The sequence below is a fragment of the Ochlerotatus camptorhynchus genome, unplaced genomic scaffold (assembly GCF_037179485.1).
Source record: "Ochlerotatus camptorhynchus isolate MF236.1 unplaced genomic scaffold, CSIRO-AGI_Acam_v1.1 ptg000317l, whole genome shotgun sequence".
In the NCBI taxonomy this organism is placed as follows: domain Eukaryota; kingdom Metazoa; phylum Arthropoda; class Insecta; order Diptera; family Culicidae; genus Ochlerotatus; species Ochlerotatus camptorhynchus.
Genome location: NW_027040805.1, coordinates 418,527 through 444,092, shown reverse-complemented (window position 1 = coordinate 444,092; position 25,566 = coordinate 418,527). Strand labels below are relative to the sequence as shown.

Below are 25,566 nucleotides of genomic sequence, written 5' to 3'. Positions count from 1 at the left end.
AAATGTTGAGATAATTTATTGATTATTGAATTATCACACTGTATACCATGAAAAAGCAGCCTGTTTGTGAGTTTTTGCCTGTTTTCAAGTAAGGAGTTATCATAAAAAACAAATCGCCAGCTGGTATTTCCCGGCGAATTTACAAATAAACACAATCAAACAAAATCATCATGCATAACTAGCTAGGATTTGTTTTACTTCATATTTCACAAAATTGATTCGACTGTAAAGACATCGTCTCCCGCAAAGTTTACATTTTTCCCTCTACCAACACATACACCAAGGCTAGTTAGATCTTCACAGGATCTATAGAATCCACGCAATTTCAAAAAACTAAAATGCACAGCATTACGAAAAGAGGTCAGGTTTCGACCAATAGCAGATAGATTTTAATTCTAAGCAAGCCAAACGATTGGAAATTTATCTACCAATCTGCTTAAATGAACACTTAGTTAATTTTCAATAGGTCACTATTGAAAAATACTAAATGTCCAACTGTTGCAATGGTGATCAAAATTATCACCGAATGTCTGAAAACAGCGCATTCCCTAACACACACTAAAAAATCGAATTCGATGCGGTCCCACTGAACGGTGCTCATTCAATCACCGTAAGTGGTGGGGTCCAGTCCAGCAGCAGCAGCAGCAGCAGGAGTGCTTTCAACAACAACAACAACAACAACATCGAAAAGCTGCTTGCAAGCAGCGTGCTCAGCTAAGCATTACTCAACCATCACTACAAAATGGTCCTTTTCAGGACCACCATAACTTTGTTAAGAGTATTATTTGGACATTTGTCAAGATCATCAGTTCCCGCAAGCAGCTAGCTATCAAGGCTCAACCTGGTCTCTATATAAGGTGTGGAATTGTAGGCCCGAATGTATTGGTGAGATTAATCATCGTCCGACCATTTTCCAGAACACGCTAGTAGGAAGTGTTTATCATTGTCCATGTAGAATTTGAGAGAAGTGGGAATAATTCGCTTTGGGTGTATATTTAGTCCCCAGAAAGCCAATAAAATCAAATTTGTGAGAAAATTAGCTCTCACGAGTTCAATCTCTCGAAGTCCCTCCTTTTTTACATATTCTGCACAAACGATACTTTCGTCCCTGCCTCATTCATATAATTCGGAAGGAAATCCTGTGAGGGGTGAATTGAATACACTTTAATACCAAAATGCACAAAACTTAAAAATTCATAAATAACAAAAAATTCAAAATACACCTTTTAAAGTCGGGTAGATGAATCGAAAATACTCAAGTTGACAGTCCCTTGGATTCTCTTCATCAACTTTCTCTTTGAAATAAATACTACAAATTTGATACGCTTACAAATAAAAAACGGAAAGAGTTAAGATAATTGATGATTGATCAAATAAAGAACTAAATTTTCAAATTTGTTCCGTCCACTAGCGGTCCTACGTCAAGCTTCCGTTCCCCTAGGCACAGACCCTTATACTTTTTTTCGGCTCTCCAAAATCCGATTGAGCTGATTTTCTGAAGGATACTAGAATATGTTTAACATCAATTACATACAAAAGATCAGCTCAATGTCCCGTTGGTCTGTGGGGTTCGCGCTGTCCTTTCATTGTGTTGGATTTTATATCACGGAGCCTAACGTCTCACGCATTGAACCAGAGTTAGTACCAGCGTTCACGTATAACGCTTTGGACTTCTCTTATTGCGTCCATGGCTTGTATTGGGATATCATGTGGCTGATTTTTTCTAGCTTCACCCGCTAGACAGTCTGCAGCAATATTTCCTTGAATACCAGCATGACCAGGCATCCAGCAAAATGTGACGTTTTAGTTGTGAACTGCCGCTTTAACACATTCGATCCATGGATCTGTAGACCTATTGGACTCGAGAGCATTAAAACAGTTGGCTGAGTCCGTTAGGATAGCTATTGACTTTTTGGGTGAAGTCTTGAGTGCCAGGTTGAAGGAATAGGCCCCTGCTGAGCAAGCATGGGAAAACTCATTCACTCGCGCGAGCACCGCAGAATCTAAATAGCCATCCTCACTTACAAACAGATAGCCGAACGAGAGAAATTCTTCCAACCAAGTTTCTCTACAGTTCGACTCAGAACTGACAGCAGTAGAAGGAGAGAAGGATACACGGCGAATGAGAATGACCCAAATTTGAGTTTAGTTCACTCATAATCGTCAAAAGTGCAGGAACTCAGCGATGAGTAAAATTTGTCTCATGGTTTCCCAGGTTTTTCCAGGATTTTCCAGGAAAAAATCCCGAATTTGAGAAAAGTAAAGATTGGATTCACTCAGTCTATTGGTACTACTCCGAGACTGAATAAAATTTTCGTCAATTTCCTCATTTTCCGGAAGTTTTTAAGGTTTTCCACAGGAAACCATGAGACAAATTTACTCATCGCTGAGTTCCTGCACTTTTGGCGATTATGAGTGAACTAAACTCAAATTTGGGTTGTTCTCATTCGCCGTGAATACGAATGAAATCAGTACGGCTCGTACAAGCTCAATGAGGTATATACAGGTGTAGCACAAGAGAGTATTTGTTGGTATTAGTAGCAAAAAAGAGGTAAACAATCGGAGATGACGAAAAATTCCTAAAAAATTGGCATGAAAAAGTGGAGTTTGACGTCACGGAAGGTATACTTCACAAACACTATACCATATTTTGCACTACACGGATACCATTTTACGATCATTTCCTCACCTGTATACATCTCATTGGTACAAGCTGCTGTTCGTTTCTGAACCAACAGGTCGTACTTTTCTGGGGGGTCTTCAGCCCTAATAGTCTGTTAGGCGTCCCAGACGATCGTAGGTTTTGGTGCATTTCAGTAGCGTTCTGTGGTCCTATTGCGTTGACAGATTCTGGGAATAGTTGAATTGTTTGTTTTCGGTATACAGCTGTAATGTTCTTTGAACGGCTGAAAGATCGCAGGTGTCAATTATTTTCTCTAAAAGCCAAATCGTCACCCGTGCTAACGATTGTGGTACCAGAAGGTCAAATGGTAGCATGCCAGATTCAGCCTTGTTAGTGAGTGCAGGGTTTGTGACAAATGCTCCAGATGCGCGTCTAATATTTAATTCATATGTTGAAGAATCTAGGCTCCAATTCTTGAAATGTTCACGACATTTGATGAGTGACTTCATTCAGAATCGGTTCCTTTAGACCAATCGCGTTAAAATGTTATTAATATATTGTGTTGGGAATCACCTTGAACCCCTCTCACTATAACTCTGGAATGGTCATCATCTCCGCGTACAGTCCACTTTTCTTTGTGTCGTTGGCTACAACTGCACTATATCCAGGACTGATAGGCAGGAGCTCGTTGTTTACAGCGTGGTCATCTCAGCAACATCTACCAAACACACATAGGCTATATGGTGGTGAGTTATGATCGGTCTGCGGGAGAGGATAATCGGCTGTTATCTCTTATCGGGATCGTGGCCGAGAGATCAATCTGTTCATTGGAGCGGGATGGAACTTATGAACCCCAACCTGATTGTTGCTGGGAGATGTAGCTAGTGGCTATTGATTCGCCGGTGCTAATATGTTATTATCAGATTAGCTGTAATAACACAGATAACCAATAGAGGATGCTTGGGACTAGCAATCATTTTCAGTGTGTAAAAACTGTTGATCTAAATCTAGGCAATACCAGCACTGGCCATGCTGGAAAGCAGGTCAAGAAAGGAACGGGTAGGAATGCGTTGACGTGACACTCGCTTTGATGGAAGCCGAGAAATCCTCCGCACTTCCACGAGGATTAACTGGGATATTGGGTAAGAGGTTGGGATTGCAGCAGGATTCGTTATGGTAAACGATAAACTGAATTGATATCCTAACAATCCTATAACACGAAGAAGCTTGAGGAAAAGGAAAATAATTCTAAGGAGGATTCCGTGGAATATTTTTGGAACGCTTGAAGTGAATTCTAAACAGAATTCCATGGTTGTATGAGAAGAGTTTTCTGTTTATTTTAACAATAATATCATGAAAATACTGATCAGAATTCCACGGTAGTCCTGGAATTAATATCATGAGAATTCTAACAAGAATCACCTGGTATTTTTTTTATTTAAAACTGTATAAAATCCAATCCCCGGCCATTTTTAGTTGGGTTTTGGTTTTTGAACGTATCCTGCATATTTTACATTAAGGATCATGCACATGCTATCTGGATTGGATTAGGGATTGAATATAAAATTGCAATATTGTCGAGTAATTAAAATAAAACGAATAACTGATGGCAATTATGCAGCAAGTTTTTGTTTTGATAAAGACTTGCTCTGTTCCACCAACACGATTATACATAACAAAAAAGCATTTCAAGTAACCTATTGTAGGATGTTAGTTTAGTTGATTACACCATGAAATCACATTTGAAACTGTTCGAACACCTCCAAAAGTTTAAAGTTAGATAAATCGATTTTGGGTAAGTGACCACTTACCACCTGTTTTCTAAGCAATCCTAAGGCTTGAATCAAAATTTCCTAATCGGTCAAAATCAGAATCCCCCTTGATTTACATATTTGAAGCTATTTCCAAAGTTTTGTCACTAGATTGCGTGGCAATCGTCCCAAAACTCACCTAATAGGAAGTTATATTTTCTACATCTTTGACCAACAATCGAAGACGATCCGAGTTGATCCTGAATAGTTATTAACGTTTTATTGAAGCAATGTCTGATGAGAGCGTTCTCGAGTGCATGAGTGTGGAAGTTTTGTATTTTGATAGGGCAATTAATAGTATCTTAAAATGGATAATTTATTTCTTTTTTACGATGGTTTAACTGAGAATTAAACAGGATTTTACGTTAGCATCATATAATAAAAATAATAAATCCCTAGAATTCAATCAATAAAAGCAAAAGGAATATTTTGTGTATCTGAATAATCTTATTAAGGCTTAGAAGAATTTGATATGAGCTTTTGATTAGTTCAGCAAACAATTTGTACTGATTAAAGGCTGAGTAAGCATTTTTTTTGCTGAAGAAGCATATTTTTGTCTGAATAAGCTCTTATCCTGCTTCCAATGTTAATTCAGCCATTCCATAGCAAAACGATATAGTGGTTCTCAGAATTTCGTAACAATTGGCAGTTTTGTTCCTTATCGAAAAATATTAGACCCGTATTTTTTTATTTTCTCATTAGGTTGACCATTTTCCTGTTAGGGTGGTCCAAAAAATCGATTTTTTTTTCTATTTTTTTCAAAAAATGGCATGTTTTTAAAAATCATAACTTTTAAACCATTGAACCGAATTCAAGCTATTTACTTGGTGAAGTATTCACTTTGAATAAACAAGCCAATAAATACAGAAGCAGAAAATTGATATGGATTATGTGACTATGTCAGCTATGTACCAATGGAGACGCAGGGTAATATTGGAGTAATGAGCGAAATTTCTAAACATGATAATTTCAAAAAATCGTAACTCAGAAACGAAGACAAATACATTGCTGAATTTTTGATATGTTGTGTAGAAAAGCATAAATTTAAAAAAAAATATATATATATAAAAACGTGTTACGCCCATTTTCTCCAAACCATGAAAACCATAAAAAACAAATACAATCAAAATTCTTCGATACAAAACTCCAATATTTTAAAAAGTTTATATTTTTTCTTATAAGAATTTTTAATAATCTTTCATTTGATATTTTGATCATTCCAATCGGTTCAATGGTTAAAAAGTTATGATTTAAAAAAAAATGCCATTTTTGGTAATATAGAAAAAAAAAATTGATTGAACCACCCTAACAGGAAAATGGTCACCCTCATGAGTAAATAAAGAAATACGGGTCTAATATTGTTCGGTAAGGAACAAAACTGCCAATTGTTACGAAATTCTGAGAACCACTATATCGTTTTGCTGGAATCGCTGAATTGGGAGATTTTCAGTGCTTATGAAATCTTATTATGTCTTGTATTACTCATAATTTGTTGCATTGAATTCTAGATGGAGCTGGTTTAAAATCGCCAATTGTCTTTCAGAACTTAACTCGACAAGGTGTTGAAACATAAATGCCAACTTCCAAATATTGCATTGAATAAAAATTGGCTTGATCAGTTTTTCTGTGGTGAAAATTTGAATTTTAAATCGCATTGTAATCATCATAACCTGAAATTTAAAACTTTTTAAGATACGTTAGAAAAGCCAGTACAGATTTTCGAGGTATGTTTTTTGTGTATCGAAAAATCGATGGACAAATATTTAGAAATGTTCGTCAGAAGTGAACAAATTCTCCCCAGTTTACGATAAACATAAGAGACTGTTCATAAACTCTGTGCACAGTTTAGTGCAAGGGGTGGCCTAATATCTCAAAAGTGTATACTGCCCTTTTCAGCATAGTTGTCCCATTCGTTAAAACAGCAAGCTGAGAAAAACGCTGTTGAAGATTTTTTTCTCCATGAGCTCTTATGGATGGGACAACATAGTTTTGTTATTTTTCGCGACATTTTCTGAACAAAATAGGATTTTTTTCGTGTACATTGTAAAGTGATGGTACTTGACAATCGATTCCAATGTATAACTCATAATCGCCAAAAATGCTAATGACGGATTTCACGCCAACTCGTCTTCGGAGTTGGCAGCACCCTCTCAGAACCTTATGAAACTTTGTGGGTGTGGAGACTTAGCAATTTTAAGCAACTTTGAGTACTTATTTTTTTCAAAATTTATCTCGCCTAACATTTGATAAGGGTCAAAGTTTTTTGTCGATTTTTTTTTCAAATCGATATAGCTTAAAAATGACAAGCCCTACAAAATAGTGATGTATGGCGAACTTTTAGCAAATAATCTGAAATTTTATAAAAAAATTTAAATAAATTAAAAAATTGGTTTCTACACTCTAAAAAAATATATTTAAAAATTAAAAGTCATTTTCCCAAAAATGGTACCCCTCAGATTTGCTTGATATTTTTTCTCATGAAAGGCAATATAATTACCTAATTTTTCTTCATACATCGCAAAGTGGGCGCTTTTAAGGAAAAAAAGTTGTTCGAACAACAACTTTTTCATGTTAATTTTTTTTTTAGCGTGTTTCACTCAAAGTCGAATAGTAATACGCGCACAACCTTATTAAAATCCGTTGAAACTTAATGAGCATAAAGATTTTGACCTTTTGATAATCTGGGCGTGCTTAAAACAAAAATCTAGCCTAACATTTGAAAGGGCCTAATACAGAGGATTTTCCTGCATTTCGAATGGTGTTTTAATAAATGAAAACTCTAGTGTTTTTGTTTAGTGCATAATTTATTTTCCTATAATTCTCCATACATAATTTGAGTTTTTCATTGATTATTAGTCTATCGGAAACAGAGTGAAATTTTTCGGAGTTTCCTTTGAATGTGAAAATCGCTTAGTAGAAATTATGTTTTGAGAAATAGGTACAAAACAATGAAATTTTTGTGTACCAGGTATAGTTTTTACATGACTGAACAGCTCCTTGAGTTCATCGGACATCTTTGTGTATTGATCATTTGATATGAAGCAGAAGTTCAATTTTGTTATGCTTGTATCTGTTTGTTTAACTGCCCAGTCATACAGTTCTTGTGGAGTTGTGATTGTGTTTCCATAATCTCGAGCAAGACTTGCTCTCTTTGCCATTCGTTTGAGAGTTCCTCCAATTGCGTCACATGGGCCTTTCCCATGAGACATTGCGAAGAAATGCCATTCTGCTTCCAATCCATACTTGGACTTGAAGTTGCACAAACTGGCAAAATTCTTTTTATTTTTGTAATGAGCCGCTGCTCCATCTAACATGAAAGTAATTTTTGTGAAACTAATAGATTGTTTAATGAAATCTAACAATTTTGATATAAATAATTGAACTGCTATTGTATCATGGGTCAATACTTCTGAAATAATAATAAAGCTTAAATTTTCCAACTTGTTTTCTTTTATGTAGTAAATTTCGAAAGGATGTATCGTAGCTTGATTATTGTTCCAATGATACCCCTGTGCTGAGTTTTGAATAATAAATGAATAATTTTCAGAAAAGTCGCAAATCACTAAAATTTCACCGTTTTGAAGAGAATTTTTTTTTATTACTTAGGTAAGATGATTGCTCTTTTTGAATAAAATCATGGGTTATGAGCTTTTCAACTTTTTCCGTCAAATATTGAACAAACTCATCTGCAGGTTTAATAATAGTTTCCAAATTACAACGGTCGGTAGTCAACCACTGTTGAAATAAAACTTCTTCCATATCATCTGCTTCTAATACTGATGTAAGTTCCCTCACGATACTATCTGTGGAAATGCATTCTTCACATGTACGATAAAAACAATCTATGGTTCTAATAGGACTACTGCAAAGTATTTTGTCTGCAATTTCTTTATATGAATCAAATTTTACACTATTAATAATCAATTTAACATTTTCATGTATAGTACAGACACATACATTATGTGTACCTGTACTATCCAACAGTATGCAATGCTTTGGTCGGAGCTGAGTGAACGAAGTAAATCCTATTTTAACACTTTTGTATTTCTCTTCAAAAATCATAAAAGCCTCTTTAAGAGACATCATCAATAAACGTTTCTGAACATGCTCTTTATATCCATTTCGATATTCAGAAACATAATCATTACTTCCTGGCATAGGCCTACTAATATCATCACTGTCAAAGAAATTTAAAACAATTTGTTTTTCAGTATCATTAAATCCATGACCACTTCTTGCTTTCTTACTACAAAGAATACCTTGTTCTCTGACTAGCCTTTTCATCTGTTTCACTGTATGATGGGGTGCATTAAACTCATTAACTATTTGATTCACTGACCATGATTTAGGGAGCACTGATAACACTTTTAATTTGTCATTTGTACTCGTAGAAGGCAAATTAAATTTCTCCTTTAACTGCATGATCATTTCGTCAAAATCATTTGATTTGTTGACATCGTCTGAATCCATCCCAAATATATTTTTACGCACTGCCTTTGTGATCTCTGCAGATTTTTGAACACGATAATTCATACTTCTCATACTTCTCGATGAAATTGGTGATAACTGTAAGGTTGAAGCTATACAATTGAATTGTTCCACATTATATGGACCTTGGATCTGATCCGCTGATGGGATTGATTCTAGCGATGGATCTGTATCTGTAAAATTAAAGAAAAGAAAAAAAAATATTACCACACATTAATATATAACGCTGTTAAGGTGATAGTACCATGAACGGGGGTGGTTTTGATAATAGGGGTAACTTTGGTAATGCAGCTAAGCCAAAAATTTATGACTTAAGGCACATCGTACGCAATATTTTGGATAGAAAACCGATGTTTCCTTCCAAAATAATGAATACGAAGAGCATTAAGTCATAACTTTTTGGATTAGCTGCATTATCAAAGTTACCTCCATTATCAAAGACATCCCCGTTTACGGTACATCGAAGCCGCATCTGAATTTTCCCCATGTTTGTGGAGCACGAGCTGCATAAACCGCATATCGTACAGTCGTGAAAATTTGATAGATTGTTCACCGAGGTTGGCCTACCAATCGATCAAATTTGTACGATAAGCGGTTCATCCAGCTCGTGCTCTAAAAAAATGTTGAAAATGAAGTTGTATCTTCGATGTACAATCCTTAAACCACACAGTTGAAACAGTTAAAGTTATTATTATTTACCTAGTGTATCATCAAATTCCTGATGTTCTGATTGCTGATGACTTGTTGATGGTTGCGGCTCTTCAAACTTCCGAGCATGGCTTGATTCTTTTCCATCCGATCGCCTCTTTTTCGGGAGAGGTGTCCTATTGTGCACTAAAATTCCACGACACGATTCACAAATACGCATTGTTACATCCAATTGATGATCAAAGCCCCATGAATGTATTTTCTCTATGAGACTTGATGATAAATTACGTAAATTATTGCGGCTGCAATTGGGATTGTTTATGTTGGCACTACATTGCACCCTTTTAATAATCAATTCAGCAGATTTTTCCATTGTTGTATATATAAACACTTTTTCGTTTCAACAACTATGCAGCACTACACTTTCAACAACTATGCACTACAGCAACTATGAGCATTGTTGTGATATCACCAAACTTAAATATTAGATTATGTCGGTAGAAACAGACTGCGGTGCTTTAAGTTTATACCTTATATCTCTCATGTGACTACCTGCGTTGTTATATAACTGCTATATAGCAGGTAACTTGACGGTTATTTTAGGCATGCCTTAAATAATCGTTAAGTTACCTGCGCTATTATATGTATTCACTTGAGAGATGAGGTATAAACATATATGCATATTGCTTACTAATGGACACACCTAATACATAAAAATAAATGAATGATTATTTTTCTAATTAAATCAATCACAAATACATGAATTGAAATCTTTTCATGAATAAAACATACTAAGTGATTTTTACTTAGTTTACCTGTTGATTTGGAACAATTTGAGGGTGGTTTTATAGAAGTTGGATAGAGTGTATGCATATATTATAATACAATCCATCACAGGAAAGTGCAAACCATGCTGAGATGGCTGTTCCTCATTAGAACGTTTTGTTCTGAACTCTTATTGGACGATTTGCAGGTAACTTCTCTGTACCCTTTTCAAATGTTAGGCTAGATTTTGCCCAGATTATCGAAAAGTACACCCATAAAGTTTAATCGAATTTTAATAAGGTTGTTTCGACTTTGAGTGAAACACGCTAAAAAAAAATTAACATGAAAAAGTTGTTGTTCGAACAACTTTTTTTCCTTAAAAGCACCCACTTTGCGATGTATGAAGAAAAGTTAGGTAATTATATTGCCTTTCATGAGAAAAAATATCAAGCAAATCTGAGGGGTACCATTTTTGGGAAAATGACTTTTAATTTTTAAATATATTTTTTTAGAGTGTAGAAACCGATTTTTTATTTTATTTAAATTTTTTTATAAAATTTCAGATTATTTGCTAAAAGTTCGCCATACATCACTTTTTTGTAAGGCTTGTCATTTTTAAGCTATATCGATTTGAAAAAAAAATCGACAAAAAACTTTGACCCTTATCAAATGTTAGGCGAGATAAATTTTGAAAAAAATAAGTACGCAAAGTTGCTTAAAATTGCTAAGTCTCCACACCCACAAAGTCCATAAGGTTCTGAGAGGGTGCTGCCAACCACTGGATGAGTTGGCGTGAAATCCGTCTAATGGGACTGTTATGCCGCACAGGGCAGTATAGCTCCTAATCATTATACTCAAAGAGATTATAACAATCATTATTCATAATCATGAATAATTGTAAATTTAGGTTTATTCATTAGTCATAGTCACTAATAATATCGAAGTTAATCATTCATAGAAAACCTTTAATCCTTAACGCTCTACTCCTTGATGCTTCTCTAGTTAGGCTTGTAGAACATTACAGCGAATGTTCCAAAACAGCAACAGATCTAAAAATGTAAGTATCGATACAAGCCACTGTTGCTTATCTCTAGTTGAAACTTAACCTCATTTTATTCCATACCACATGTTCAACCAGACTATATAGGCATCATCATCATAACCATCCATACTATCGCCGTAATCTTGTTTTAGCATATACACTAGGGTGAGCAAACTTACCAATCCACTGCTGCCCACTGCTCTTTCGATCTGAATTGAGGCTCCTAACAGCTGTGCCAAATTTGAACGAATTTCGCTACGATCTGGATTTTCTGGAGAATTTTAAAGTTTGTATGGGAAAACTCATGAGAAACGGAACAAGACTGTCAAAAATTCATTGCTCAATTTTACCAAAATTTTGATTGGGGAAACTAAGCAGAACAGTTCTGGGTAGTTTTCCCAACCTACGTTTAAGGTTTGGTCGAAACTTTGAGATGTTTGAATTTTCGGCAAGCTAAAGAACAGTTTTGTTCCGTTTCCCAGATCCAGATCCAGATGGTACCATTCAAAGTTGGCACAGATGTTGCGGACCTCAATATAGATCAAAAGAACAGTGGGAGCGGGGGGTTGTGATCTACCAAACAAACTATATCCACCCTAATATACACATGCCGGCATACACGTGCCCGGAAATTGGATGCGGGTAAGTAGGACTACTCGTGACAAACCAGGATGGTTTGGGCTGGGATATTTTTTTTCTCTATGCTGTTCGGTTCTCACCAACAACACCCAAATAGAATTAGTATTAGACCAACACTTACATCTGTTACAGTCTGCAGGGCGAGGATGTAGTAAACTTCCGTCGTTACCAATTCCCAGATAGCAGATTGAATTTTTGTCTCCGTTTCGCTCATTCCTGGTGGCAATTAAAGTTTTCAATTTCTCTTTTAATGTTTGGGGCAATGATTTTTCATGCACTTACCGTTGTAGTTGACAATATCCGTCCAAGATTGAGGTAAATTTTTAAGGCCATCTAATGCTTCTAAATAATCTGGGTTATCAAAATTGCTGGCGGAAGACGTCAGTTTTGGTATGCCCTTATTGTAGCTGTCCAGCAATTCGCATAGTTTTGATTTTTGTGGTCCCTGCGAGAATGAAACACTAGACTGATTGCAATTAAAATTATATTTTCTCCTGTTTACCTTTGATCCGAACGATATTGTCCATTTTTGCTTGGATTGCTTATTGGATGAGCTGGAGGATGCTTTCGGGCTTTGGTCGTACGGTTCGTCGGTGGAAGTGGACGTGAAGAGACGGTTCGATGTTGACCGATAGCCTACGGAGGCAGCTTTCTGCAGTGTGACGTGGCCTCCCGACCGCCGGCTGGTACTTTCTTTGTCAGTAATGCTCACCGTCCGTCCGGCTAAGCTCGAAATATCGGTGTATGCATCGAGTGGTAACAAGTAGGGGATGCCTGCTTTGCACAAGTACAATATACTGAATTAATCAATTTTGTCGTTTTAAGCACAACTGCACTCACCTAGCTCGTGTGAATTGCTGAAGCCATTATCCGTCACACAGATCTGGGAGAAACTGAGGCTTCGTTGAGACAGTGAGGAATACAGAGAATCCCTGTTGGTGAAGAAATTAAAAACAGAAAAAAAAGGAAAAATGGATTTGTAATACTAAAACGTCCGTCGGTTTAAATAAGAGTGACAATTTTAATTAATTCTTTATCAAAGAGCATCTGCACCGGATGTGAATAGAAGGCCCCCAGGAATGGTCTGGTTGACACTAATAGAATGAGACAGTCATGCATTTTTGAACTTTTCTTCCTTTTATTGCAGGAGATCGAGGATGAATGGGAATTTGCGTTTCCATTTCGAAAATAAGTTTGATTGAAAAATGTATTCATTAGTGAAGCGCAAAAAGCACCATCCCCCATTCTATTTGAATTTCCCGGTCCCAAGGTCCCCAGAGTCGAGACAAAATGTAGGTGTGGATTCTCCCAAGTTGCATTCTCTTTATGCACCAATGTGTTGGTAACCGTTGAATTTTTCATCAGATCTGATTATTCTGTTTGTCTTCCTCGGTAGGTACGTACAAACAGCCAACGTTTTCTCCGCCTTTACCTAAACGGTAAAGTGCTAAATCGCATTCAAACAACAAGATTTGTAAACACAATATTTAACTTTCTCTTCGGTTGACCCGTCAAAGCCAGTTTACAGCTTAGGGAGCATTGGAAGCTACAACCAACGTAAATTCCATTTGGCGGATGAATGGCAGTAGATCGGAAAATTTCATCCACCACAAAACATTTTATATATTCAAGAAAGTTTGCCGTTTGTCACAAACAAGATTAAATCACCGCATATAATTTGCTGTGTTTTGCTCTGGTTCAGCTGATCCGTTCATGGTTAGGATGTTTTTGATGGAATTTTAATTTTTAATCAATTTATCCAATTTAAGCTTGTTGTGTTTCAGTTCCTTTTGTGCATACATATAAATGATATTCTTAGTTGGAAAATATTTGTTTTAATCCTTCATCTTAACACAATGATTTCTAATGATTTATTTATTTATTTATAGTTTTGTCTTCGATTAAATCACACAAACTACTCTACCAATTCTTAATCCTATTTCTGAAAACAATCTCATAAATCATAATCATAATGGACGTAAACATCGTTGAAAGGTTTTCAGGGAAGAGTTTAGTGGGTTGTTCTGACCATAGGCGGTTCTATGTGTTTGATACTATGTTTGGGTTGGAATATCATTTGCCCAAGGTTTATAATTTATTTGCCCAAGTGAGCGCTCATGACTTATGAATTCGCGAAGAGAGAGTCACATCTGAAAGCGAAATTGGTAAGTTTTAACATATACTTTACAACCTCTTCTTGCAACTTACAAGTCCAAACCGTGGGCGGTCAATCATGCTCATGCTCATGCTCTTTTTGCAACTTACAAGTCCAAAATATCATTATTGCATCTAAGGGTCTAAGTCCAAAATATCATTATAACATCCATAAATGACATAGCATATTTTAAATCCATTTTAGACCCCCTCCCCAACCCTCTCTCGTAGCGTATTTTGCGATACCTTATACATGGCCGTTCATAATTACGCATCCTCCCTAAAATGCAACGTCATTTAGGCATGTTCCCTAATTATTCAATAATTCTGTAAAAAGAATATGTGAAGTGAGTGGAAGCAACCCTCTTTGCAAGTCTTTTACCGAGCTACATGCGTCTACCAAGTCGGAATTAGCATTGATTGAATCAGTGTTGCTTACTGGACTGCAGCAGCAGAATCATTTCGTTACGGTGAAGCTTCCCAAGTAACCAAAAGCTCAACAATAAAACTCACTTCCAAGTTCCATAAAGTTCAAATAAAGTTCCGACAGAACCTTCAAGTTCCATAAAGTTCCGACAGGGACACCTCTCACCATCCCTCTTCAAAGGGGGAGTTTGGTAAAGAGAGATGATAAAACCGATTTGTACCTTCCTAAAATATGCAATTTTCACACTGCCGTACTCTAAACGGAACTATCAATTCTATACTTTCATCTCCTCCTCATATGCTTATGCTAGGGTATACGTCCCTAACCTCGGTCTAATATGCAGCCATCGATTACGTTTTTAATCATAACTCATCAATGAATTTACATGCAAACGATATTCTACTGCTAAATGGTATGCTTAGATATGCTTATCATGTCGTTTGCTATCAGAAACCACGAAAAGTTGAAAAACTTACTTTTTTTAAGACAATAACTCACGAGGGAAATGTATGTAATATGGGTCTATTGTCCCCAAATTGGGTCTATTTATGGATGCAACTTCGTCCTATCTTGTTTGATCCTCAAAAAAACGCTCTTGGTAACGTTTTCTGATGTATTTTTTTTTATCACTATCACTGTTAACTTAATGCTCTTCATTCCTCAAAACATTTCTTAGAGAAAATTTTACGAAAACTACATTAAATCACTCAATTTAAAAATTAAAAATTAAAAATTTCGCTTATCGTCTTTTGACCGCAGAATATCTAAATCAGAACATTGTGATGTTCATTATACAGGTTTGGCAGAAAAAATCTCCCTTCCTGTTCGTTCCTTATCATCCAAATGCAAAACAACATTGTTGACGTTACTCTTATTGCTATATGCTGTCAAATGAATTTCATGGGCCATAGTTAGGAACATAGAAAAGAAATGTGTCCCTAAAGTTGGGTCCATGTTTTACTTGTGAAAACGTTGTTAAACAATTAAAATAAACATAAAATATTCAAACAGCAACTGTAAGTTTTACGTCTAGTGTGTATTATCAGGTAATTCCAATCAATAAATGCCATAATCAGGCCATTTGATGATCGTCAGTCAACCTTCCCATCTTAACCTTATAAGTCATGGCGGCTAAAAACTCCGAACATTGTGATATTCTCAACCAGTTTTATTACTTACGAGAGCTGAAAATGTATTGAAATGTTGTGATATAAATTGATTTGTGTGTGGTACACATTTATCAACCATTAGTGATCAATATTTTCCTTATTTTTTGTGTAATATTCCTTAATTAATTATTTATTTGCGTGATAGGCCGAATGAAAGGACTAGACCCACATTACATACCGTAACCCTATATATACTTTAGTCTGTTATTTGAAATTAGCATCTTCAACTATGTAAATCGTTGACTTCACGCGGAAGTAATACTAAACATATAGTCAAAGTAAAAAATATCCTATTTTGCGAGATCTTAACAGGTGTCCCCATTTAAGCTGCTTTGTGGCTAGCCCCACTCTGGGATTTAGGAAACATTTGAAATGAGAGTTGCAACAATAACCTGAATTCAGTGGTTTCAAAAATTTTTTGCAGTCTTGGAGTTCACAAAATTTTAAAATGTCTTAAGGTATCAAAATTTTTCAACTTTGAAAAATGTATTTGTAATTAAGTTCTGGCATTCGAACCATGGCTGAAAAATTAAAAATAATGTAATATGGTTGAAATATACTTTAACATTTTCATTTAACTCCGCATTTCAAGTAGCATTCGAATGTGCTGTGACAAAATCATTTCCGGCCAAATTACTAATAATTTAGCACCTGCTTCAACTTAGCTAGATTATGAATTTATTTTATCTTGCTCTTTACGACAATTACACGCTGATTTAGGTTGCCCTAAACTTATCCTGTTTAGAAACTTACGCAAGGCAAATTCCTTTCGTTGCTGGGATCATGACTTCATCTCGAAAACCATTGTTATCGCTGGCTTCGAAATATACCGAGAAGTACTCTGAACTGGAAACCTTGAAAGTTGAAAGAGGGGAGTCAGCGTTGTTGTTTTTTTTTTCGGTTTGGTTCATTCATGGTAAGAATCCGTTTCCAGCAATCCAAAGTTGAGATTTCCCATGATGTCGGCGTGAAGTTTTTTTTTTTTGATTTCGTTGTTTCCATTCCAGCAGATTGCATGAGGTGAGGGATTTTGTTAATTTATTTTGGCAGTTCGGAGGTTATAGTTGAGATTTTTTGTTTTGTTTGTTTGATCAGCCAGAACACACCGGGGATGAGTACAAAGGTAGGATTCATGCAAAAAAGAGAAAGAGGATACAGAAATTCATTAGTTATATTATAGTTTCATCAATTTTATTGGGTTGAGCATGGTGACGCTATTTTTGCAACCATAGCGATTTACAGGCAAAGTTTGGAGAAAACCGGAGAACTTCGAGATTAGGGCGTAATTGCTTTTGTAAATCACTGATTTCTCGCGAACTAAAGCTCAATCTCTAAAACTAACAACATAAACAGGTAGAGGAATAACTCCTCTATCATTTAGTATAGTTTGTTTGCTTGCGTGATTGAGCTTTTATTCGCAAGCGATCGGCGATTGAAGTATTTGTTTACAAAAACAATTACGCTCTAATCTCAAAGATCTCCGGAAATGGTGGATTCACGAAAACGCAAACCGTTCGTTAATGTATTTATTTGAATTAATTTATATGATGCATATAAATTTTATGCAACGTAGTGCAAATTGATATTTTCATTTATAGATTTAAGGATACCATTTCAGCAAGCCCCCTTAAAGGCACCAGTCGTAGTTGCCACCATTCTTCTTCATGTCTTCCTTGATTAAAATTGATATAAATAAAAGAGGCAATTCGAATCCAGTTAAATGACAGCTTATCTCTTAGGTGCTTAATTTCAGAGATGTGTGCAGAATACTTCTGTTACTAATACTATTCACATCATTTAATTATTTTTCGTTCATATAGCACTAAAAATTTTACAGTACTTCTAAACACACTTTTAGTGCATATGAAGCCAGGAAATTTGTAACGCGTTATACTTTTCATTTGGTTTTTCTAGATGTAATTATACAGATTAGTTTTCTATTTTCCCAATTTTGTGCGATTGAAAATAATAATCGAATCCATTGCGAAACGAACAATTTTATAGTTTGAAGGCTGCGGAATGAAACAAGTAATAGACCCATTCCAAGTGACGTGACACGCAGATTTTCGGCTCGACGTTTGGCTTAAATAAATGTCATAATACTCAAAACAGCAAAGAAAAAGATATCTTCCATTTAATTTCACTTAACTTTTTTTTGTATGTATGTATTTCGACTACAATGTACAATCTTCATCAGTGTCATTTTTTTATTCAAGTAATTTTAACGCTCTTGGATCATTCGTGACTTGTCCGGAATGAGATTTGAACTCGAAAATTTGGCGTGAGAGGTATGGATCAGGGTTGTTAATCGATAACTCGATAACGTCTTTTCGTTAACGTCTGCAATGGGAAATTATCATAGCAAACGTTAACGAAAAGACGTTGTCGAGTTATCGATTAACAAACCTGGTATGGATACTAACCGCTACGCCGAGATAGCCCCCAGTGTAATTTTATACTTCATGATTAACTTTGTTTTCCATGCAACAGTTATGAATAGAGTCACTAACAAACAGTGTTGGAAAAGTTTGCGATATTTCACGAAGTTCACCAAGGGAAAAGTTCGCGAGTCATAGTGAGTTTTCGCGAACTTTTCCATCACTGCTAACAAACAATTGCTACTAGAAGTGAAACACTGCGTGACTTGACAAGGCGCCTAAAAATATTTTTTTCCAGCTTTATCTCTGTTCTAATAGAAATTGGCTGGTAAACATAAATGTTTTGATATAACTTAGATAATTACCAATATGATTTCCATACTTTATCTAAAGCTAAACTCAATTCAAAGTAATAACAACACTGAAACTAATCAATGAAAACGAAAAGATTCCTGGTTGAATTGATTACTCAGTGTTTTTAATAAGAAGATTTACATTTTCTCTTTAAGAAGCAGACATTGAAATCTCTAGGTCTCCGGAAAACGTGTAACGGCAAGTTTGCAATGGCATAGCGTAGCCATTTCTTAGTGAATTTTAAAAATTGTAGTACCTCTAAAATTCCTAGGATCTGTAGATTATATTGATTGTAAAAAGATTAAAAATAGGGTCGTCTACTTTTTTTTAGTAGTGAAAAGAGTAGTTGCACGTTGTTTTGGAAGGTATGTTTATGGGTTTTGCAAGTGACTTAAGATCTATAATTTTGATTAATAGGGGAAATGGCTCTAATGTTGGCCTATGGATCTAAGATTGGGCCCATCGCTAAAAATCTAGTTAATGCTATTTATCAATTGTATCTAGATAAACGCGTCATTGGGACGGTACTAGTGGATATTTTTGGTTGCTATTGAAAATTTAATCGATTGCTGAAGTTATGTATGGGTCCAAATTAGGGACACTTAGGCCGACATTACATACATTTCCTCTACTATTTTTTTCCTTGATTTGTTTTCCGTCGATCTTGTTTTCCGTGCTGAGCACCAATGCTACCGACGCCAGGGAGGCATCTCTGGACCCTACCTATCGACCCATCAACTTAAAGACCGGGCCCAATGGCTTTACTTCCCTTTCGAATCCCGGCGGCGCCGACTGGGATTGAACCTAGGCTTGCTGGGGTGAGAGGTAATCACGCTTACCACTTCACCACCGGTGCTGCTGTTTGATTAAAACTAATGGTCATAATTAGCCTAAATACAGTCATGGTTCGTATAGTATATATGGATCCTGGATAAAACGGAACGATCCTTCGGAAGATCCGGAACATCCGTAAAAGTGGAAAATCTACAAACCTGATCCTAGAGCTCAGTATTTTTTTTTTGAATACATTAGGTCACAAACAAACATTGGTCGGGACATAAACAAGGACCCGGATGGCGATGGGACCGTCCTTGGGAAGATCCGGAACATCCCAGTTCCAAGTTTTTTCGTCAAAACCTCGGGGGTCAGTTTCATGGATTTACCACTTTTATGGATATTCAAGATCTTCCAGAGGACAGTCTCATGGCCATCTAGATCTATTTTTACGTCTTGACCCAAAATTCTTTCATATTGCAGTTCCAAGTGTTTAAAAATGATCTACGGAGCTCTAGGATCAGTTTCACAGATTGATCAATTTACGGATGTTCTGGATCTTTCGGATGACAGTCCCATCCGGGTCCATGTTTATGTCAAGACCCTAAATTCTATCTTATATCACAGTTCCAAGAGCTTTCCAAAAAACCGCGGTTTTTTCACAGTTTCATGGATGAACCACTTTTATGGATGTTCCGGATCTTCCGGAGGGCAGTTCAATGGCCATTCAGGTTCATGTTTATGTCATGACCCCAAATTCTTTCATATTGCACAAAGTGTTTTCGAAAAAACCGCGGAGCTCTTGGTCATTCAGGTACATGTTTATGTCACCACCTCCAAATTCATTCTTATATCACAGTTCCTAATCTTGTTGAAAAAACTGCAGAGCTCTAGGATCAGTTTCATTGATTGACCCAGTTTAATTGATGATAGCATGTGGAACGCTACTACAACGCATCGCTTGTTGAGCAGAAAAACGTTCCATTTTTTGATTCACTGATTTGTTTGCACTTTTCCTTCTGTTCTGTGGTCAGTTTTATTGATTGACCACTTTTATGGATATTCCGGATCTTACGGAGGACGGTTCATTGGCCATCTGGGTCCATGTTTATGTCACGACCCCAAATTATTTCTTATATCACAGTTCCTAATGTAAAAAAAAAACCGCGTAGCTCTAGGATCAGTTTCATGAATTTACTACAACCCCAAATTCTTTCATATATCACAGTTCCTAATGTTTTCGAAAAAACCATTGACCATTTTTACGGATGTTCCGGATATGTCCAGGACAGTTCCGTTGTTTCCAGGATCCAAATATAGTATTCTGGCTAATAGTGAACTTTAACTGTTTGTTTTATATTACTTCTGCGTGAAGTCAGCGATTTACATAGTTGAAGATGCTAATTTCAAATAACAGACTAGAGTGGTAATTTTTATACGATTTATGAAGAGATGAAAGTATAGTGTTGATAGTTCCGTTAGAGTACGGCAGTGTGAAATTGTATATATATATAGAGAAGAAACCGAGCAAGGGCAACTTTTATGAATGAAAGTACAAATCGGTTTGATCATCTCTCTTTATCAAACTCTCCCGTTGGAGATGGATGGTGAGGGGCCACCACTGGCTAGTACTGGATAGTACTCTAATGAAACTTTCAACTCTATACTTTCATCTCCTCATCTATCGTTTAAAAATTACCACTCTGTTATTTGAAATTAGCATCTTCAACTATGTAATTATGAACATTTGTGCCCATTAAACGTTTTTCGGAGGCTTCGTAGCCGGCGTAAAGTTGTTTGCCCACCGTATTCGAAGTGTTAATCACTAATGTAACCGGTTACAATATTTTAATAGCAGTGTATTATAACAGTATTTGTAAATAATCACCGGAAAATATAAGATTCTATAACAGGTTTGCATAAAAAGTATGCATACTTTTTCGTGAAGGTGTTATACGAAAATATTCAATCTGGACAAACTTGCTTACATGCCACAAGAACTGCCATTAAATAAGTAAGCGATGGGGCATTATTTTTTTTGCCATTTTTCGATCACTTTTTCGGAGGGACGAATCATCTTTTGTAAACAATGCATTTGATCGTCAATTTGGCGTAACTAGTAGCTCGCACACGCATCCTAACACCACTATCAGTTAGGGGAAAACTTTCCTTGTCTGACGATAGTGTTAGCATGCGTGCCAGTTACGCCAAATCGACGATAAAATGCATTGTTTAAAAACGCTGATACGTCCCTTTGAAAAAGTAATCGAGATTTGTTTAGCGTGAACAAATACGTACACAAGTGCGTGGCGTGGTTTGCATAGACCTGTGCATGGGTGAGCTTTAGTTCATCTACTGAAAAAAATTGACTCAACAGCGGGGCCCTGTTTACTAAAAATGAACACATGAATAATGCTCGCATAACATTTGAAAATGGATTATCAATTTTTCTAAACAACTTGCAAGGTCCTTTTCACGAGAACCGAGGTATGCTTACGTAAACCAAGAGCACTGTCGGGAAGGGGAGAATTTCTCCTACCCGATGGTGTTGTTAGTTTGCGTGGGCGTATTCGGTTCGCACGAAAAAGGCTTAACAAGTTTTGTGTACATAAGTTGATAGACCCGTTTCAAATATTACGCGAGTATTATTCATGTGTTCATTTTCAGTAAACAGGGCCCCACTGTTGTGTCACTTTTTGTCGAGCGAGTGAACTCAAATCCATCCGTGCACTCGTCTATTAGGGTTTGCTCCATAGACGAGTGCACGGATATATTTTAGTTCACTCACTCGACAAAAAGTGACACAATAGAGGGGCCCTGTTTACTAAAAATGAACACATGAATAATACTCGCATAACATTTGAAACGGGCCTGTCAACTTTATTACACAAAACTTGTTAAGTCCTCTTCGCGCGAACCGAATACGCAAACTAACAACACCATCGGATAGGGGAAATTCTCCCCTTCCCGATAGTGCTCTTGGTTTGCGTGGGTGTACTTCAGTTCTGGTGAAAAGGACTTAGCAAGTTGTTTACAAAAGTTGATAGGAACTTTTCAAATGTTATGCAAGCGTTATTCATGTGTTAATTTTTAGTAAACAGGGCCCCGCTGTTGTGTCAATTTTTGTTCAGTAGATGAACAAAGGTTCACCCGTGCACTCGTCTATTCTGCACCTTTGCGTAATAAAAGACAACGAATAAATGTCAAATATTAATAAAAGCTCAGCTTCTGTTCATGGCAGTCATCTACAGCTTTCTTGAACTTTCTTTCATTTAATGAAGCAAATGGTGGACTACAAAAGTTATTCTTATTTCGGTTAAGCACTCGAGGCCAGCATGAAGTATTGAAAATTACGTGATGTCTAAGCTTCTGCATGAAAAATAACGCCTGAGCAAATCCATGCCCAATAGCTAAAAAATAAACGAATTGATGATTTTACCTCTCAGAATTTCATGAAACTTTGCATAATTTTTCGTTAAGGGCAATGCACTAAGGATGCGCTGGAGTTTGCTATTTTGATTCTCGACTAATGTTAAAAAATGGGCATATTTGATTTTTTCAATATAGCACAGCCCAAAAACGACTAATCTAATCGGAGTAACATCTTAGATAAAGATGTAGGCAACTGGATTCCTATTACAGAAAATAAAACACAACCTAAAAAAACTAAATAAAGCCAAAAAAAAAAAAAATAATAAAAAAAAAAATTAAAAATAAAGGATTTTTTTTTGATTTATAAACTGCTCTATTAAATGATCTACGGTATTGGTCAATATTTAAGTGTCCAATATCAGAAAAGTTAGCATTTTTGATAAGCTTTAAAAAATATTTGTTTTTCTTTGCAATATTTTTTTTTCCTAATAAGACATTTCAGTTTCCTACAACTTTGTCTAAGACATCATTTATATTAGATGGACCGTTTTCGTGCTATAATCTGAAAAAAATTATCGAATACGCCATTTTGAAAAATTAGGCGAGAATCAAATTGGCTGGTTTCCAGCACAAACTTGGTTCATTGTCCCTAGTGAACAATTATGCGAAATTTCATGGAACTGTTCGTCAGTAGGCGTGGATTTGCACGCCTCAGATATTTCGCAGGTCGCTTGTTTGTTAAAAATAACAATATCAGTGTTTCAGAAACCATTACAGTAATGACCCGATTTCATCTTCCCTGTTTATGAAAATCTTTTCTAATTTTCTACGAAGTCTATGTACTTTTTCAGTGTTCTTATTGCTTCAAAGTATATATTAAACATTCATGTTGAAGATGAATGAGAAAGGTTTGGAATTACTGTTATGTGAAATTATTGATAGATAAAAGTTTGATTTGCGATAGGGCTGAAAAAATCGGGTCATTAAATAAGAAAGATGAAAAATAATTGTGTGCAATTATTTGGCAAACTCAAACCGCATCTGTGATTGCAAAATTCCGGAGAATTTTGAGGTTTGGGCGTAATTGTTTTTGTTAACAAACACTTTAATCGCCGATTTGTCACGAATAAAAGAACAATCTCGCAACCAAACTATACCAAATGATAGAGGAACCATTCCACTACCTGTTTGTGGTGTAAGTTTTTTAAATTGAGCTTTAATTCGCCAGAAATCGGCAAATGACTTGTTTGTTTACAAACGCAATTACGCCCTGATCTCGAGGTTCTCCGGAATTGTTGGATTTCGCAAGAACTATCTTATGGGTAGCTGCGCTAGAATGGCTGAATCCTGTATCCGGATGCATAGCTACTCAGATTTAATTTCTCCGCTAATTCTTGCGTAGCGTCGGACTACTGAAAATAACAATATAATAGCTGAAACCGTTTCTCAACACAAAAAAAATCACTCATTTGATCGAACTGTTCCATTTGTAGGTAATAAAATCTTCAGTTCTCAACTTTCCCAATGTTATTTTTACCTAGAAGTGGAAGAAAAATGAATAGAGGCATGACCAACTTTTGCATTCAACTTTTTCTAGCGAATGTAGAAGCAACGACAATAGAGAAAAAAAAACTAAACAGAAAAACTTCCACAAAAGCTGGTACTTACTTGACTTCGGGTCAGTACCGGTTTTTTGCGTTCACGGTGCAGAAACGACGAGGACTTCTTTTTGAGCGATGTAGACGTAGACAAGGACTTGTTCTTGGGGCAGGACGGGGAAACCAGGCAGCAGGTTTGATTGGAATTTTCGTTGCTGGTGCTGCTGGTCGTACTCTCGCCACATGTCGCAACAGCAACACCTTCCCCGGTGCCACCATCCTGCAGACTGTCAACTTTAGTCCCGATAGGGCAATTTCCGTCACCATTGTCGTAAGCAGGATTTATGCAGCCCCCGTCACTGTCACTCAATCCGATAAGTGCACTACCGGAGGTCGTCGCCACTAGCAGCGTTGACTCCTTACCCGATGGGGATAGCACCGTTTCACCTGGGCTTGGACCTTCGGTACTGCTTTGATAGCAGATGCTGCTGCCCACCACTCGGCTGCCATAACCTATCGATCCCGACGCGGATGCTATTGATGTATTGGACGTATCCGAGTTGTCATTCTGTGGTTCGTTTTTGCGGTGTCGTTAGTTTTGTCAGGTTTGGCATCGGTCGGTGGTGGGTGGTCAATTGGCAACGGTGACGATGAAAAATGAGTTTTCGATATGTTTTGTATTTTGTTTTGCGAAATTCATGTTGCAGAAAAAATGATTGCAATCATCCATAACACACACGAAAGCATTCAAGAGGAGAGATAAAAAGAACGAGAGTGAGAGAAGAAGTCGAGTGAAGCAGTTGTAAAAGTCAGAGGTCGTAAAACTCATGAACTGTAAGTACAGTTAATCGTATTTATTCGATCCAGTTACTATTGAGGGTAATTGCCAATTATTATAGTTGTGACATCTAAAGCAGCAAGCAGTACTAGATATTATAGGCAGGCATGAGCGTGGGATAGAATGAAGCGTGGGTAAAAATAATGAGCTTGTAATTAAATTGCCTAAACACGTTACAACTGACATATATAATTGATTTATAAATTGTTATGTATGGGAGCTTCAATAGGTTCAAAGCTCGATTATACATTCGAGTATTTGGATAAGCTTTGGTCCGCTTCTATCTCAGCGCCCATTTTATATTTATACTTAATTTCGACACCATGTGTTGAGTGTTGAGACAAGAAGGTATCTTTTTTTTTAATAATGTGGTGAAGATGTCTTTTGGTTTTTGTCTTTGGTCTCCAGTTTTTAAGGTGACTGGTAGTTTCAACGGGTCTATGAGAGCAGCTAAATATATACATGAAGATGAAGAAATTTTTGTGA

The 25,566-nt window shown here is 36.4% G+C and overlaps 1 protein-coding gene across 3 annotated transcripts in view; it reads right to left on the bottom strand.

Annotated features, from left to right (window-relative positions):
* Positions 1–25,566, bottom strand: part of LOC135707757 (pleckstrin homology domain-containing family G member 5) — a 376,532-nt gene that overhangs the window by 22,790 nt on the left and 328,176 nt on the right. Inside the window, exons 6-11 of one of the 3 annotated variants that reach the window (XM_065229639.1) lie at positions 24,313–24,810; positions 16,520–16,620; positions 12,857–12,948; positions 12,519–12,790; positions 12,299–12,461; positions 12,138–12,232 (exon numbers count right to left, since the gene is read on the bottom strand). In XM_065229639.1, the coding sequence (XP_065085711.1) occupies positions 12,138–12,232; positions 12,299–12,461; positions 12,519–12,790; positions 12,857–12,948; positions 16,520–16,620; positions 24,313–24,810 (1,221 nt within the window). Of the gene's footprint in view, positions 1–12,137; positions 12,233–12,298; positions 12,462–12,518; positions 12,794–12,856; positions 12,949–16,519; positions 16,621–24,312; positions 24,811–25,566 lie in introns of all 3 variants that reach the window. The other 2 variants (XM_065229640.1, XM_065229641.1) reach the window with 2 other exon arrangements.